At 34.7% G+C, this 17882-nt stretch overlaps 1 protein-coding gene across 2 annotated transcripts in view; it reads right to left on the reverse strand.

The window, feature by feature from the left end:
* Positions 1-17882, reverse strand: part of LOC111508421 (putative fatty acyl-CoA reductase CG5065) — a 50499-nt gene that overhangs the window by 17494 nt on the left and 15123 nt on the right. For both annotated transcript variants that reach the window (XM_074172500.1, XM_074172554.1), the window contains exon 2: positions 17347-17768. In XM_074172500.1, coding sequence (XP_074028601.1) covers positions 17347-17589 — 243 coding nt within the window. In that variant the 5' untranslated portion in view covers positions 17590-17768. The remainder of the gene's footprint in view (positions 1-17346; positions 17769-17882) is intronic.

Raw genomic sequence — 17882 nt, forward strand, 5'->3', positions numbered from 1 at the left:
CTGTAGAGGGTGCTTCTCTCATGCGATTTCTTCACCTGCAGTGGATTGATTCGCAATATTCCGCAGTCTGGATATTGCTGAATTTACCTATTTTATTATAATTATACCATAAAAAGTATATTTAAAACAGAGAGAAAGAAGAAAAAAAACAACTATCACTATAAAAGTGAATAGGCGGAGTATCAGCCATGGTTGTTTTTCACCTCAACCTGGGTACAGCAATAACTGAATAACAATAACAAAAAAAGTCGAGTTAACAGTGATACTGTGAAACAGAAAACTAGTCAATGCAACCGCTGCGCTGTAGAAAATTCCATTTTGTATTGTCAAGATCGGAGACGGACAAGAGACTAGACAGTTAAGTTGGTCATTAGTTTTTATTGAAGTTTTTAATTTTCTGAGATCTGAACTCACAGGGTAGTTGATTATAATGTTTGGATGCATTATAGATAGATAGATAGATAGATCTTTATTTAAATAGGATATCCTAATAATATACAAATCAACTAGAATGGTAGAAATGAAAAAAACAAGGTATGTGTTACATAAGAAATGACTTAAATGTATGACAAACATAAGTTCAATAAAATATTTTTTAAGACATTACTACAAAAACAACAACATTATACGTTCGAAAAATTTCAATGCAACATGTAGAAAGATAAATTGCATAATTATTTGAAATATATAAGGAACATTAGATGAATAGTATTATACAAATTACAGGTACAGGTAACAAAGACATAATACATATCATATTTGTACATTTAAAACAAATTTCTTCAGTTCATTTTTGAACATGTTCAGAGATGGGCTATTTTTAATTGCATTAGGTAATTTGTTGAACCGATCAAAACCCTTGAAAAACAATGAGATCATAGTATTTTTGTTTTTTGTTCTGTTAATATATAAGTTATTATTATTTCGAGTGAAGTGGTGGTGAATATCGTGATGAAAGACAATATACTGATTAAAATAAAATGGTCCTAAATTGTTCAATATTTTGTATACGAAGATCATTGTGAAGTATAGCAGTCTTTGGGAAATGGATTGCCAATTTAAAACATTGAGCATAATAGTGATAGGAGTATCTCTACGGCACTTCAAAATGATTCTCATACCACGATTCTGAAGTTTTTGGAGTTGAGACAATTTATTCTGATTGAATAGATATAGGATAGAGGAACAATAGTCGAAGTGTGGCTGAACAATTGACTTGTAAACTGTGATACTTGACTCCGTTGAAAGATTATTGGCAATTCTAGAAAAAAAAAATAATTTCTTCGAATTTTTTTTATGAATATACTCAAAATGTTCATCAAACGATAGAGTGTTATCTATCTGGAATCCCAGATATTTAGTTGAGAAGCAGCGGGTGAAGATGGAAGATGTGTGTTTGGAGATGATTAAAACTGAACTGCTCCGTGTGATGGAACTTTTAATTGTTGAGAATGTTCTAAGCTTCTTCAGTAAGTAATCTGGTTGACGAGATATCAAAACTTCATGTGTGTTGGTGAATAGATGCAGTGTTCTGAGTTTCTCAACTTTTAACCGAATACCAAACAAGAAACGTAGACAGCTATTCTGAATAATCTGTAGTCGAAGATCATCCCATTGTCTCAAAGCAGGTCCGTAAATACCGTCGCAATGAGAAATTTTTGTCATGATCAGTGACTCGCATAGTCTAAGTTTTAAGTTTGTGTTGAGAAAATCACGATTTGGAAACAGCTGCCTGAGAACGTTATAAGAAGTTTGGTTCAGATATTATGACAAAAAAATTTCTATGCGCGCCCAATCACGACTGTCATAACTTCAATTGTCATAACCTAACAAATCAAACGTCGTAAATTTGTTCTCTTTTTTCTCAATTTTTTCATAGTTATTCTGCTATTACAGGCGAACAAAAATCCTACAAATCAAAAATTATAAAAAAATCCTTGCGATTTCGGGCGGAGACAAACTCAAAATGTTATCCCGAAAAAATTTAATCAGCTACTCCAGGCTTCAACTAATCAACTAATTCAGCTAATCAAAAATCATAAAAGTGACTGATCTGTTATTCCGTGTGAAGACGAATTCAACGAAACAAAAATCATGAAAATCGGTCAAAACGTTCTTAAATGGTGCAACTAACATTGTTTTATATATTGGATATACTTTACATGTGAATTAAAATATATAAAATTGACTTTTTTATTAACATTTCAAGTACCTGATTTTTATCTGAGTTTGTAATGACTTAAATTACCTGAGCTTATTTTCCAGTTTCCACATTTGAAAAAATATTTAGTAAAGGGGAGTTATTCAATTCTAATTGATCATTCAGTTAAATTACCCGAATTCCTGAATCTATTGATTTCTAAACATTCTAGAAGATTGGGGTTTTAAACTCTTCTCTTCTAAATGAAACACGTCATATTCATGATTAAACTCATGTTCTTCTGCTAAAAGGTAGTTTACAAATGTGGAATCGATCTTTCCATTTACAAAACTACTTCTACGTTCCTTAATTATTTGGGAAGATGTTCTCCCTGGTTGCCCAATATACATTTTTGGGCAAGAGCCACAAGTCAGATTATATACTCCTAATCTATGCGACACCGAAGTTTTGTCTTTATTCATGTCTTTCGCATAACGATAATGCACCTGCTCACTTCTCAGTGCTTGTTCGTAAGTTTTTGCCCAAAAACACCAGCGTTATCATACCTCGGTCACAGTATTCACCAGATTTGGCCCCATGCGACTTTTCCCTGCTCCCAAGATTGAAGAGACCCCTCAAAGAACGGCATTTTGCGACGATTGAGGACATAAAAACCAAATCACTGAGAGATCTCGAGGACATACCAAAAAGCAGCATATCAGAACTGCTTTAAGGATTGGGAAAAAAATGAAAATTAACCTAATTTTTTGAACAGACGGTGCATATGAAACATTTTGAAAAATCTTTCGTTGAAATTTGCCAGAACGAGATATATTGACGATGTCTCCGCTATTTGGAATGAAAGTCATAATGATCTGATTTTTTTTTAAATTATCTTGACGAACAACTTTTTTCGCAGGATGTTGAAAAACAAGTTTTCGTGAAGCTTGAACTAGGTTATTCGAGAGAAGTGTTCTTTGCATATGATAAAATATATTTCGAGTTTGAACTCATTTTTTATTGACATATTATACGGGTATTTATATATTTACGAGTATATTACGTCATCAATATCGTGAATGTGCGTACATTTATATTTATTTATAAAATGTTCATTTATTTCAGGTGAACTATATAAATAGTTGGAATGGGTAATTGGAAGTAATAAATTTAAATATATTTGACTTCATTGCGTTCACGTAGGTAGGAAAACGTTTCGCCCGAAATAGAATTTTTGTCTTCCCACCAGGTCTTATAAAAAGGAAGAACTCGTTAAAAACAAGTTGTGAAAGTCTTCAACCGATCTGCTCAAATGAAACCACGTTTGTTCTTAGTGCTCTGCATGATCCAAAAAGTTACTGGAATCGAACTGACACAACTTGAACAAATATACAAGATGTTTACAATGCTGTTGCCAGTCTTCATTGAGAGTGCCAACAAACAATTCTCACGCATAAATTCTCTACAAAAAGTTCAATTCATGATTACTAAAAAATCGAAAATAATAAACTTCCCCAATTGTACCTACTCGTTTATGACTGTGTGAAGGGACATTAAGAGGTTCAGTTAGCTGATGAGATTTGTTGTTCAGAATGTATGCGACTCCTTCAAACTTTCTTTCGAACCAGTGTTTCTCTCTATGGATGACAACTTGCCGGTTCAAGCCACCTTTCCAATTTAGGACATTCAATGACCTCTCCGGTTTCTCCGTCGATATTAATTATTCACATTCTGAATAAAATAGTCGATAGATGCATTTCTTGGAGTCACTTTTCACATTTTTTGTTTGGTCTTCATAAGGTTTAAGGCAGATGAGAAAATGTGGATTTCAAATAGGTTTTGATATGGTCTTATGTTTCTCCGATATTACTTTTTCATAAGTAAAAAAACAGCACTGGTTGTACCAGCAACTTTTTTGAATATCTTCTTTCTAGATCTCTCTAGATCAAGCAGCATTCTGATGATGGTTTTCTTTGTGGATGAGCGTTGATTTATAAAATTTGCCACTTGATGGTTCTTCTTGTTAGTTTGAAGCCTAGGAAGATATTTTCTATTTAGGACTGATTGGATGGCCTCACGTTGCTAGGACATTTTGTTATAATTCTGGCAGGGACCTTGCAGTGGAGATTTACCATACACGCAGGCATATATCGCAATAAAATTCAGAGTGTATTCCAACCCGTTCCAATAAAACATTCAATTGTAGTCTCGAGTACTATAAATATGCTATATCTCAACTAGACAGGGGATACGTGGCCCTCGACAGTAAAGGTTCAATAACCAGTCCATCAACTTGTGTGAAAAAATCTCTACATTCGTTGGGTTTCAATAAAGCTATTGGAAAATGAGAATTGGAAATTCCAACATTAGCACCAAGAGGCAGCTATGCACAGAAAAAAAAGAGATATTATTTTCAGCGTTTTTCTGCATGAACATGAATATTTTGATACTGAAATTCAACTTCCTACAGATATAATTCAAAACAACGATCTAAAATGTGTCTTAATCGGCGAAGAAATATTTTTTCAATCGGAAAAGTAGCCAAATTTTTGTTTTAAGCTGCAAGTGTACTAGTTTGTTTGACAAAAAGTTAATTGATGACTTTACAACTTCTCAGAAGTTATTTGGTTGGTAGAAAACAAATGGTTAAAATAAATAATACTGTCAGCTCACAAAAGGAAATTATCTATGGTATACCACAGGGAACTGTGATTGGATCCACGCTCTTCTCAATATATAATTAACAGCCTACTAACTATGAAAATAGATGGTTCAATTTACAGTTTTGTTGATGACACGGCCATACTTTACAACGACGAAATTTGGAGTAGTTTGAAAACCAAAGTTGAAAATCAAATCGGAACATTGAAAGATTGGTTCGATCACAAGTCACTCACGATTAACTTTGAAAAAACCAAGTTTCTGCCGTTCGCAAGCTACGAAAGTCATTTGCCAAACTATGAAAATTTCACGAGCAGACCGAATTAAGTACCTGGGAGTTACAATAGATCCTCATCTTAGGTGGAATGAACATATTACCCAGATCTCAAAATCGCTAAGATGCATACTACATAAATTTAAATACTTGAGATCTATCCTCGATATCAATCACCTTAAAATGATATACTACGCCTTAGTACAATCTCGACTCCAGTATGCTACACAAACCACCTACTATAGTAGTTTGTGGTATGCTATACTGAGCTGGGGTGGTATTTTAGATAACCACCTTATGGAAGTTGAAGTACTTACTACAGATAAATATACTTGAAATTATGTACATGTACGTGCACGTGTACTTGTACATGTATGGACATGTACAAGACCTACATTTATACAATAAATAATAGCAACACAAGACAATAGTTATCCAAAGTTCAAAATCTGTTATACTTTCTTTTTAAACTGTTGCACATGCAACTTCTCACTCAAATGTATCTATCAAAGTACTTCAATTTAATATTCTATTTATGTTCATAATTATTTATTATATACTTCCAACTATTTTATATACAGTGTCATCCCCAAAGTATGCACCATATGGGAAACTTATTTATTAAGGGTTTTTCGACAAAAAGTTATTCTCGATAAAAGTTTGTGCATCCCCTGAAACTAAACATGCAACAACAAAATACAGGACAACACACGTAATATACCAGAAGTCTTCGAATATTGGATTTTGTGACAAGAGTAAAGTACTCTTATTTTGAAAAATCTCGGGAAATGTTATTTAAAAAAGTTGTTCAGCATTGAAAAATGCATCTAGATTTGAAGTCATGGCTATCTAAGTGAAGTTTTATTTTTTCACCCATTTTTTCAAAATGGCGACTACGAAAAAACAATTTTGCTAAAACGATAAATAGACAGCATACGACAGTATATGACGGTTCATTTTGAAAGCCTGTAATATTACAAATTACCCAACTATGGTGTTAACCACGATCAGTTTTTTTGAAAAGTAAATTAAAGTTATTTTTATTTTTTGTTGACACCGAAAATTACTTAAAATTATACAGTATTGTAATAAGACCGCCCAACCTCAATATCAAATACTTACCTCACAAATAATTGAACTATATTGCTGAAAACAAAATAAATGTGCCACCAATCTCGTGACACACTTCAATTGCTTTAAGAAATACTGAACCCATCACTTCAAATACCAGTTTTATTATCAATAAACGACCGCATAACACCTGTTCAATAATGCACTTGATATGTACGTCAGAAAGGTTATGGCAGTAAGGTCAAGGTACTTAAACCGTTCAGGCTTACTTGACTCACCCACTTTAAAGTGTTCCTACATCGTGTCATCAACCTTTGTGGATTTAGGTTTATAAATTGGATGAAATAAAAATTGTGAAAGTGATAAAAGATTCGCCGAAGCAATATTATTGAACAAATATTTATTCATTTCTTTATAGCATCAGCAGATGATTCCTTATTTGTTGTACGTATTCATGGCCGTATTTATCTGAATGTTTGACTGCATGATGTGTATGAGTTAGAAGTAACTTTCACTCGGCTAAATTCATTACTGTAAAAACGTTGTCACAAGTCTACTGACATGTTCAGAAGTTTGAAGTAACTAATAATATATCGTTTATAGGTACACTTGCCATAGGTACACTTGCAAACACCATTGAGTTTCTGCAAAACAATTATCCCAGCGCCGAAATTTCCATATTCGGTGACTTCAATGTCCGCAATATCGAATGGCTCAAATTTTCATATATCAAGAAAGGACAAGGTCGTGCAGCTAAGGCTTTTGTAATAACCAGCGGACTTACTCAGTTTATAGATGAGCCAATCAGGATTCCTGACCGTGATAGAGAATATGCTAGACTTCTGCATCTAAACCTAACAACCAATACAGATATTTACACAGTCACCGTTAGGTCTCCATAGGAATCTTCTGACCACAAACTCATTACAGTGTTGAGTGGATTACCGATAAATGTTGGGAATAATCTATGCCACGCAGAGTTTGACATTACAGATCTGCTCAGTGGGAGGATCTTCAGGACCCATTTCCAAAAATATCCCTGATGTTTTGTTTCAGCTCTAATGATCCATCAACTTGTGCTTCTGAAGTAATAGAAGTTATTCTATCATCCATGGATGCATATATTCCTTTTTTCAATGAAACGAACTTCTAACGGCAAACCTTAGTTCAACAAAAATTGCGAGCAAGGTGTAGCCTATAAAAATCTCGCCTACAGGCAGTGGCACCAAAATCCCAGTGCCAAAAATCGAACTAGGTTCGTTAATACTCGCAACAGCAGCAAACTTAGGATAAATGAAGGCAAAGAACTTCACAATCAGAGAATTAGGGATAAATTGCTTGCCACAATCCCAACGGGTCCTAGATCGTTCTGGTCGGTAGCTGAAGCTGTTAATCAAAACTTTACAAAATCCACAATTCCACCACTAACACAAGCCGATGGTTCATATGTAACAACAGCCACAGAAAAAGTAACTCTACTAGCTGAACAATTTGCGACCCACTGTTTCCACACTAGAATCCACAATGCCGGAAATTACTTCTCGACAACGTCTAGTCAGGCAAATTTTAAAACAGCTCAATATCAACAAGGCGTCTAATCCTGAGGAAGTGCCCGTCATCGTACTTGAAAAGTGCGCAATTGAATTCGCACCAGTATTCAGAGGATGCCGTGTGCGATTTCATGGGTCATGTCTATAAAGGTATTGACTCAGGACAATATGTATCCGGTATCTTCTTCGATCTTTCATGCGCCTTCGATAGTCTACAATTAGATTTTCTTTTACAAAAACTCTGCACAAAATGAATTAGAGGAAATATGCTTGAACTTATGCAGATGCAGTCATACCAAGTTAATAGAGAATCCTATGTTAAAGTTGAAAACTGTTGTTCTGAGCATATGACGAATGATATTGGGGTTTCTCAGGGGTCCGTCCTGGGGCCACTAATGTTGATCATATTTATGAACGATATGCCTGAGTTCTTAGCATTTGAAAATTGGTGTAATAGAAATAATCTCATCTTGAACTTGAATAAAACCGTATGTATCAATTTCAAATGCCAGGAAATTCACAATAACATAACTATTGATATTGTATCAACTAGTACCAATACAAAATTTCTAGGGACCTATCTAGATCAGTGCAGTGACCAACTGCAGCATGTTTGCAAGAAATTAAGCTCAGGATTTTATGCAATTTTAAAACTGATGTCTACTGTGAATCAGATGGCTTTTATTGATACTTAGTATGCATTGATTTACTCCCATTTGGCATATAATGTTATTTTATGGGGGGATTGTGTAAATTCTGGAAGAGCGTTCATATGTCAAAAGCGAATTATTCGTCTCATTTTTAATATAAAAAATAGAAACAGATGTAAAGCCGCTTTTTCAAAGTACAATATTCTAACATTTCCCTGTATTTATCTATATAAATTATCAATATTTGTAAAGCAACATATTAATAAATTTACAAAAAACTCGGATTATCATTCATATCCTACAAGAAACGCCGATGAATTTTCAGTTACAAAGCATTATTTGAAGATATTTGAAAGATCTCCAGACTATGCAGGTATAAGGATATTCAATAAACTTCCACAACATCTCAAAAAACTGGACCATAAAAAATTCAAAAAAGAATTAAAAACATTTTTGTGTGCAAAAGCCTATTACTCCATCATTGAATTCCTGAATGATGATTTTTGATTTACTTGTTGTTTGAGAGTTACACATGTTTGTCTGTTCTTTAGTACTATTAGTGTTTGTGACATTTTATTATATTGTGTTCAATGTAACAGTATTTGACGTGTACATATATCCTAAGGATGGCTACTATGTAGCGGGTGCAAATAAATTATTTTGATTTTGATTCTGCAGAATTTTCAACCTGTCTTACAAAGAAGGGGTTTACCGTCTTGTTGGAAGATTACTCGCGTTCAGCCTATTCCCAAAAAGGGCAAGAGAAATCTCTCAAATAATTATAGACGAGTCGCTTTGCTATCAGTGTTATCAATAATCATGAAGAAAGCCATAAACCACCACAACCTTAAATATTTGGAAGGCTTCAACATTCTGAGCGACCATCGATATGGCTTTCGGAAACAAAGATCAACAGACGACCTTCTGTCGTATGTCACCCATATTTGGAATAACTCAGTCAAGGAATATGGAGAATCAAGAGCTGTTGTGCTTGATATTTCTAAGGCCTTTGACCGTGTGTGGCATAAGGATTTGCTAGCCAAACTTTGATGCTATGGCTTCTCAGATCATTTTTGTGTATGGCTCTCCAGCTTCCTGGAAGAACGTCCCCTGCAAGTAACAGTCGATAGAATACTTTTACCATCAATTCTGGTGCTCCCCAGGGATACTGTCTAAACACTTTTTTTATTGTATATCAACGACGTATTAGAAAAAACGAAGAATCGAATACACCAGCAGCAGGAGGTTGAAATCTAGAAGTGATTTCGAATTGGGGTAAAACTAACCAGGTTCAAATCAATGCCACAATAATAAAGGCATTGGTTTTCTCCAAAAAGATAAATGTCTCCAAACCGGATATAATAATGTCAGGACAGACAATTCCGCTTTCTGCTTTAGTAAGTTTGTTGGGGGTTGAAATGGACACCAATATGTCTTGGCACAATCATGTTGATGGAATTGCAAAGGCTGCTTCTCAAAAGTTTGGAACACTGTTCCGAACCAGAAAACTGTACACACCACAGCAACTTTTGATGCTTTATAAAGCTCAGATTAGACCTTCTTTGGAGTATTGTTCTCTGGATGGAATATCCAGAAAAAAAGCCATCCGCCTAATTGGAGACGCGAATATCACGTGCAACCTTGATAGCCTGGAACATCGAAGAAAGGTTGGAGATTTGTCTCTCTTCTATAGATACTTTCACTGGAGGTGTTCAAGTTACTTGGCACATTTAATTCCTCCAAGAGCGATACATATCAGAAATACGCGAAGGACTGTGGCTGCCCATCGTTTTAAATGAACATTGAATTTCCTATTCAGTTTGTACCCCAAACATTCGTTATGCAATCTAATCAATCCACTTGTGTATCTTGATTCATACGAAAGACATATTAATTTAAATAAGTGTCTTTTTGAAAAGTCAAAGAATTACGATGATTCTCCCTGAATTTTCCTTTCATATTTAACTTATCTACTATATCCTGATTACATTTTTTTCAACATCGTATCTTTACTCAAGAGACTCGTCATATTACTAAATATTATATTTCCTGGCGAATTCACCAATATTACAAATTCTCATTTCCTGCTCTAATTTACTAGCGGTGCCTGACGTGACTCATTTCGAAAACCATCTGGTTTCACTATTCATTTTTTCCGTGAAATTCGGATATATCTAGTTTGACAGTGTATTCACGGAAAGTCTGACGTAGCATTTCCTGTCAGAAGATAAAAACAATGTATGAAAATATCCATATTCAACAACGAGAGAACTAGCCATTATGTGGCAGCTAGATATGAACATATTTAGCTCTATGAGTTGCCTATTCATCTGATTGGAGATCAGAGAAGTATTAGTATTCTCTGATCTGTTTGGAGATCGGAGAAGTATTAGTATTCCCTGATCTGTTTGGATATCAGAGAAGTATTAGTATTCTCGAATCTGTTTGGAGATCAGAGAAGTATTAGTATTGTCTGATCTGTTTGAAAATCAGAGAAGTATTAGTATTCTCTGATTTGTTTGGAGATAAGAGAAGTATAAGTAGTATCTAATATGTTTGTATCAGAGAAGTGTTACTATTCTCTGATCTGTTTGGAGATCAGAGAAGTATTAGTATTTTCTGATCTGTTTGGATATCAGAGAAGTATTAGTATTCTTGGATCTGTTTGGAGATCAGAGAAGTAATAGTATTCTCTGATCTGTTTGAAAATCAGAGAAGTATTAGTATTCTCTGATTTGTTTGGAGATCAGAGAAGTATTAGTATTCTCTGATCTGTTTGGAGATTAGAGAAGTATTAGTATTCTCTGATCTGTTTGAAGATCAAAGAAGTATTAGTATCATCTGATCTGTGTGGAGATCAGAGAAGTATTAGTATTGTCTGATCTGTTTGGAGATCGGAGAAGTATTAGTATTCTCTGATCTGTTTGGAGATAAGAGAAGTATAAGTAGTATCTAATATGTTTGTAGATCAGAGAAGTATTAGTAATTTCTGATCTGTTTGGATATCAGAGAAGTATTAGTATTCTCGGATCTGTTTGGAGATCAGAAAAGTAATAGTATTCTCTGATCTGTTTAAAAATCAGAGAAGTATTAGTATCATCTGATCTGTTTGGAGATCAGAGAAGTAGTAGTATTCTCTGATCTGTTTGGAGATCAGAGAAGTATTAGTATTCGTTGATCTGTTTGGAGATCAGAGAAGTATTAGAACGAAATACGATTGGAAAGAAAATGAGAGACGAACAAAAGTAGGAACTCTTATTTTCAATAGACCTCGTATTAAAGAAGGAACATTTACGATTTAACATCCTGTAAATAGCAATTTATCGCAATCATCATGAGATTTAGCACATTGTATTAGCGGAATTTTGCGGAACGGTGACCTGGAATCGATTATAAAAAAACAAAACAACTGCGTGTGACCAATTTCGCGGTGAAAGTAAAAAGTTACTTTGTCGAGAACGGACCGAGTCCAAGTTCAAGCTCACTGAAATATCGTTCAAACGAATGTGCTTTCACACTCTATTGACACACCACTGATATATTGTGACATAAATAATGGAAATGTACTTTCGAAACTGGTACACTGAGTTGAGAATGGTTTGTAAACTATTAAGTATTCTTGTAATTGAAACTATATTCTCTTTGCGAGGATTTCAATATTGATATTGCTGTTATTGAAATATTTTTGGTGGATTTCAACTGTTTATCAACAAAGTACAATTTACGAAAGCGAAACATAAAACTTATGTAACTATTTATTTAATTGGTAGCAAATTGCCAAAAACGACTCTCCTCGATAGGAAGACTTAACAGATTGTCTCTGGTCTGGATCCCTGGCCATCCGTCACACTGGAACCCGCTTTGAAAAAAATCTACTTTTTTTAGTCTACTTTACCTACAAACGATATTAATTAATGTTCATTTTTTTAGAGTCTTATCGGTTACTGAGAAAGCACTGATTACTAATATTATTCTAACTACGAAGGACGAGTAATAATGTGCCAAAAAGTTCTTAAATGGGTTCTAAATTGATTGTAGTTTATTGTAATAACAACACAATATCAATTTATTTTATATTCTTTTGAAGTATAGCAAAAAAACGACGATAACAAGACTGAATGATAAAATAACAATTGTCCTCAAACTACAAATGATGGACTTGATTGTAGCTGAAATTAGATTTTTGTAGTTACCATTGAACACATCAAAAATGAATTAAATAAAATCGAGTATTTTTCAACTAAACTAACCTAACATAACCTAACCAACATATGTAGGTAACCTGAAATCTGAAGTGGAAACTAATGTATTTTAGAATACTTTATTTGGTAAAAGCATCTTTCCTCAACATCTAATCTGACTTCCGAATTCAAAAACGAACTCATTTCAGTATGTTGGAAATAATTCTTTATCCTAAACATCTAACATGAGTTCGTTTTTGAATTTGGAAGTCAGATTAGATGTTGAGGGTAGATGTTTTTTCCAAATAAAGCGTTCTAAAATACGTTAGTTTTCACATATTACTCGTTCTCGTCTGCTGCTGATAGGTACTAAACGTAAAAGGGCTGAATTAGTGAACAAAATAGATTGTTAATGAATGTAAAAATCTTGGTCTGTGGTTAGACTCAGACCTTAGATTCAATAAACATGTTAGTAGTCTATGTCAAAGCTCCTACTCCATATTACGGCATCTGTATCGCAACCGGGATGTTACGACTCCTAAACTAAAACTGAAACTTTGTGAAACTCTTATTCTATCTAAAGTCTCCTACTGTGACCATATTTCACTGAAATTCGAAGAATCAGGTTGGCTTAAACTCGATAAACTCGATAAAAAAATGTATGCTACGCATAAATTCCTATCCGAGAGAAAACCATCGTATATTTTCAAAAGGTACAGCACATTTGGGTGCCGTCAATCAAGAACGAGAAATCGGGATACATTCATCATCCCTAAACACATTTCAGCCTGTTTCACTCAAAGTTTCATTTACAATTCCATCATTCTTTATAATGCTCTACCTTGTGAATTTAAGCATTACTCTCTGTATAATTTTAAGAAAAAAATCAAATCTTATCTTCACTGATTCAGATTGATCTAATGTGAAACTCATACCTCTGTGCATCTTCGTGATGATTCTTTTGTTTATACATATGTGTGTATGTATATGTATATTTGTGTGTACGTATGTATATGAGGACTTATTGTGTATCTATATATGTATATATGTATATATATATATGTATGTATGTATTGTATGTGTATATATGTATATATGTGAGTTAGATATGTGTTTATGGTGTATGTTTGTTGGATTTGCTTATTATTTGATGATTAGTTGTTAATATTATTTGCTATTTCATAGGTTTTTTTTTTTTTAATTTCATAAATACCTAGGTTAAGTTGAAAAACAGCATAAGCTGAACTTCGCCTTTCATCAATTGTTTCACTGTGTTTAATTTGTAATTATTCGATGAATAAAGCCGATTATTATTATTATTATTATTATTATTATTATTATTATTATATCTGCAGGTGTAGGCCAAGACTCGCCGAACACACACTCTCTTATTGACGATAACTCCGGGCACTCGCATAGGACATGCCTAACAGTCTCATCATCCTGTTCACACATCCAGCATAAAAGTGTGTCCACTAGCCCCATATTATGGAGGTGTTTCCTTAGTTGTCAGTAGCCAGTCAGAAATCCTACTGTTAAGCGTAGGTTTTTCCTGGTCATCGCCAGATATTTCTTCGGCGCCAGCTTCTCAGGGTCGCCCAAGGATGCAAGATTGCATCTTTTGATTCCATCCCATCTCTTTAGGGATTGAGCATGTGTGTAACGTTTGGCTAGTTCCGCAATTGTCGAAGTCATCAGGGCGTAGATGTCACTGGGTCCTAAAAGTCTTAGTCCACAGCCGCTTCCTTGGCTAAAGAGTCGGCACTGCAATTACCCCCACTCATATAGTGACCTTTAACCCACCTCAGGATAATGTTATTATCTACCGAGGCTTTGGCTAAATCTTGGTGGCACTCTAGTACTTGCCCAACTCATGGGGACTAATTTGGTCTACCTCAACATCAAAACTTGGAAAAATTGGATTCGCTGAACGCCTCGAGACCAATCAGTCTCGTTCAATTCCTATCAAAACTCCAGAAGAACCACTTGACTGGCATATTAGGGACACAGAACTGGTTAACAGAGCATTACATCGAGACCAATTGTGTACAGGTCAGGTATATCAACAGCAACGGCTTTATGTCGAGTCACAGGAAAAGCAGAAAATGCTTACAAGAACAAAGAAGTGTTTTGGCTACTTTCTTGGATACTGGGGGCTTATTCGATAATACATCTCTAGAATTTTCTAAGAATATGCTCATCTGATTTCGCTGGCCAGAAAACCTTAGTCAATTTTTGAAAATCGGTCGTAAAATAAATCAACATTGCTTAAGATATATTTATATTATGACTTTTGGAACTCTCTCGGGAAATTTCCCACTAATTTGTAGTTAGGAAATCATTGATTTGTGACGAAAGTGGGGCACATTTTGTTATATTTATAAGTAAGTTAGTGAGTATAATTATTCAATTCAGTTGTAACACAGATACATATTCGTCTATGACAGAAGAAGAATACTAGAACCAATGAAAGTTTCGGCTACCTAAACAAGTTGTATTGTAGCTAGCAAACAAAATAGTAATTCTAATCCTAACCAGGTATCCTAATTTTTTCAAGCACTTCTGGAAAATTCTTAAAGCGCTCTTAGAGCTGTGCCTGTGCGAAAGTAGATAGCGATTCACATTGACTTTTAATCGTTCTCAGGAAGTTCATTCCACATAAATGCAGTTCTCCAGATGAAAGAGTTCTTAAACAGTGAAGTTCGAAGTGTAGTGAGTTGAACCTCAAAACGATGAGCAGACACAGTCCGTCACGCATTCCTGATATGTACAGCTCTTGGTGGAATCAAATGTACCAGGTCACTTGAACACCACCTGTGGAAGTATCTATAAGAGCGAGACAAATCTCCAACTTTTCTTCAATAATCCAGGCTATCAAGGTTGCATATCATGTTCCTGTCTCAAATCAAGCGGATGGCTCTTTTGTGGATGGAATCCAGCAGCTTTAGGGTATGCTTAGGGGCGGAGCTCCATACATGTGAACAATACTCCAAAGAAGGTCTGATCTAAGCTTTATAAAGCATCAAAAGTTGCTGTGGTGTGTACAGTTTTCTGGTTCGGAACAGTGTTCCAAGCTGTTGAGGAACAGCCTTTGCAATTCCAGCGACATGATTGTGCCAAGACATATTGGTGTCCATTTGAACCTCCAACAAACTTATCGAAGCAGAAAGCGGAATTGTCTGTCCTGACATTATTATATCCGGTTCGGAAACATTCATCTTCTTGGAGAAAACCGATGCCTGGGTTTTTGTGGCATTGATTTGAACCTGGTTAGTTTCACCCCAATTCAAAATCCCTTCCAGATCCTCATTAAGGTATGCAACCTCCTGCCATCGGTGAAGATGTGCATCCGCAGGGTGGAGAAAGAAATATATAGGAAGAAGAAGAGACAGGACGAGAGTAATATGTGTAATTGAGGACTTGTTTACTTTATGGTGATTTATGATCACTCAAATGAATTGAATAAAAACCCGAAACCGGTAGTATAAATAAAATCTACCAGTGGTATTAAGATAAAAGTGTTTTTATTCATTTCATTTAACAGGACGTGATGCGCTCTGGAATTCACTTTTTCAACTGTCTTTTGAATTTAAGCCTTTTTTCTAATACCTAACAATGTTCCACATAGACAGTTGTGAAGTTTAGGTCCAACGTACGTCATACTTTTTTGATTAATAATAATATATTAATAATAATCATTATTTCAGAATATGTCAACAATACAATAAACATATAATGACAACATATAATGAAATGGCGTCACTGAGGGTTAAAAGACACAATAACCTTGCGTAAATAGAAATATAAGACGCATAAATAAAGACAATTTTAAAAATTATGATTAAAATACTCCGCAATATTATAAGGTTCCAGATGTATGAGTATCTTTTTTATTTCTCTTTTGAATTTATTGATGCTGACCAATGCTTTTATTCTATCTGGTAATTTATTGAACAACCTAATGCACATATATTGTGCATTAGGTTGTTTCTTTCTTTCTTTCTTTCTGTTTTTCATATTTATGCTTGATGGACGCTATCTTGGACGAAACAGGATCGTATTAGTTTTTGATTCATTAAGAATCAATTTATTACTTTCAAACCAATGTTTGGTATAGCCAAATAGATTACTTGCATTTTGCATAAGATCTGGAAAATTATCACCCCCGCATGAAAGGTTTGTGTCATCAGCATAATTTGTAATAAACTTCTTCAATATTGGTTGCACATAGATCATTCATGAAAATTATGAAAAATATTGGACCGATAATACTACCCTGTGGTATTCCGATATTTGATGATGATATTTCAGATTTATACATTTTTCCTTGATTCTTAATGCACACTCTTTGAGTTCGTTCAGTGAGATAAGATTTAGCCCATTTCAGAGCATTCCCTCTAACACCATATCTCTCTAGTTTAACCATCAACAGGTTTTTATCCAAACAATCATATGCGTGAGTATGCATCGTGGAACATTCATGATCTCAACTGAACTGTTGGGAGTATCGAAAGTATGCTGTACAAATTTAATACAAATATAGGAAGTAGTATAGTTGATCTTTTGATGACTCCAACTTGGTTGGTGAAACGGTGCAGTCCTCTCTAGAGAACCAACAAGTAGACCAGATTCCTCAATTGGAGTTTTTATTTCAGATTCAGTCTGCAAAGCACAGCGAAACAAATGATCAACACAATTGCAGAATAATGTTCAAAAATATAATAAACAATTACTAATATCGTTTGGAGATATAACGGCATTCCTGTCTTGGAATCGTGAAATCAATTTCAACTTGAAATGTGTTTAAGGTACAACTTACCGGTGAGCACAGCAGTTGCTGCAGTCTTTCTTGTGCTTCTTGTCCACGTTTCGGTCTGATGAGCAGGTATATCTTAGATACTCCTGGACAGGCTCTGAGTAACTTTTCCAGTAACACTTTTCCCATGAAACCCGTGCCTCCAGTGATGAAAACCGTCTTTCCACTGTAAAAGTCACTAACACTACTCAAATTGGTCATCTCGTTATTTTTCAAAGCCGACATTCTTCGTATTCCGTTCACCATGTATGATGCTATATTGATTTTTTTGGCGCAATTACTGGACTTCTAGAGGGTTATCAGCGTTGAAAAGCGTATCGACATCTGCGTCTTCTTTCATAAATGTTTATCTTCTGCTAGGAAATTGTGCTTCAGTGGAAGGATGACGCGAATGGAAGCTGTTTTAGATCATTATGGTTTTCTACCTGCAATTGAAGAATATGTCATCAGCTTAATGTCAGAAAGACTTTTCATATAGGCTGCGTTCAAGGTTTTCAGCACATATCTGCGGTTGACAGAAAACTATCAATATTATGAGT

This window comes from Leptinotarsa decemlineata, unplaced genomic scaffold (genome assembly GCF_025532065.1).
Source record: "Leptinotarsa decemlineata unplaced genomic scaffold, Ldec_3_MD MMD2_P_RNA_scaffold_1, whole genome shotgun sequence".
NCBI lineage: Eukaryota > Metazoa > Arthropoda > Insecta > Coleoptera > Chrysomelidae > Leptinotarsa > Leptinotarsa decemlineata.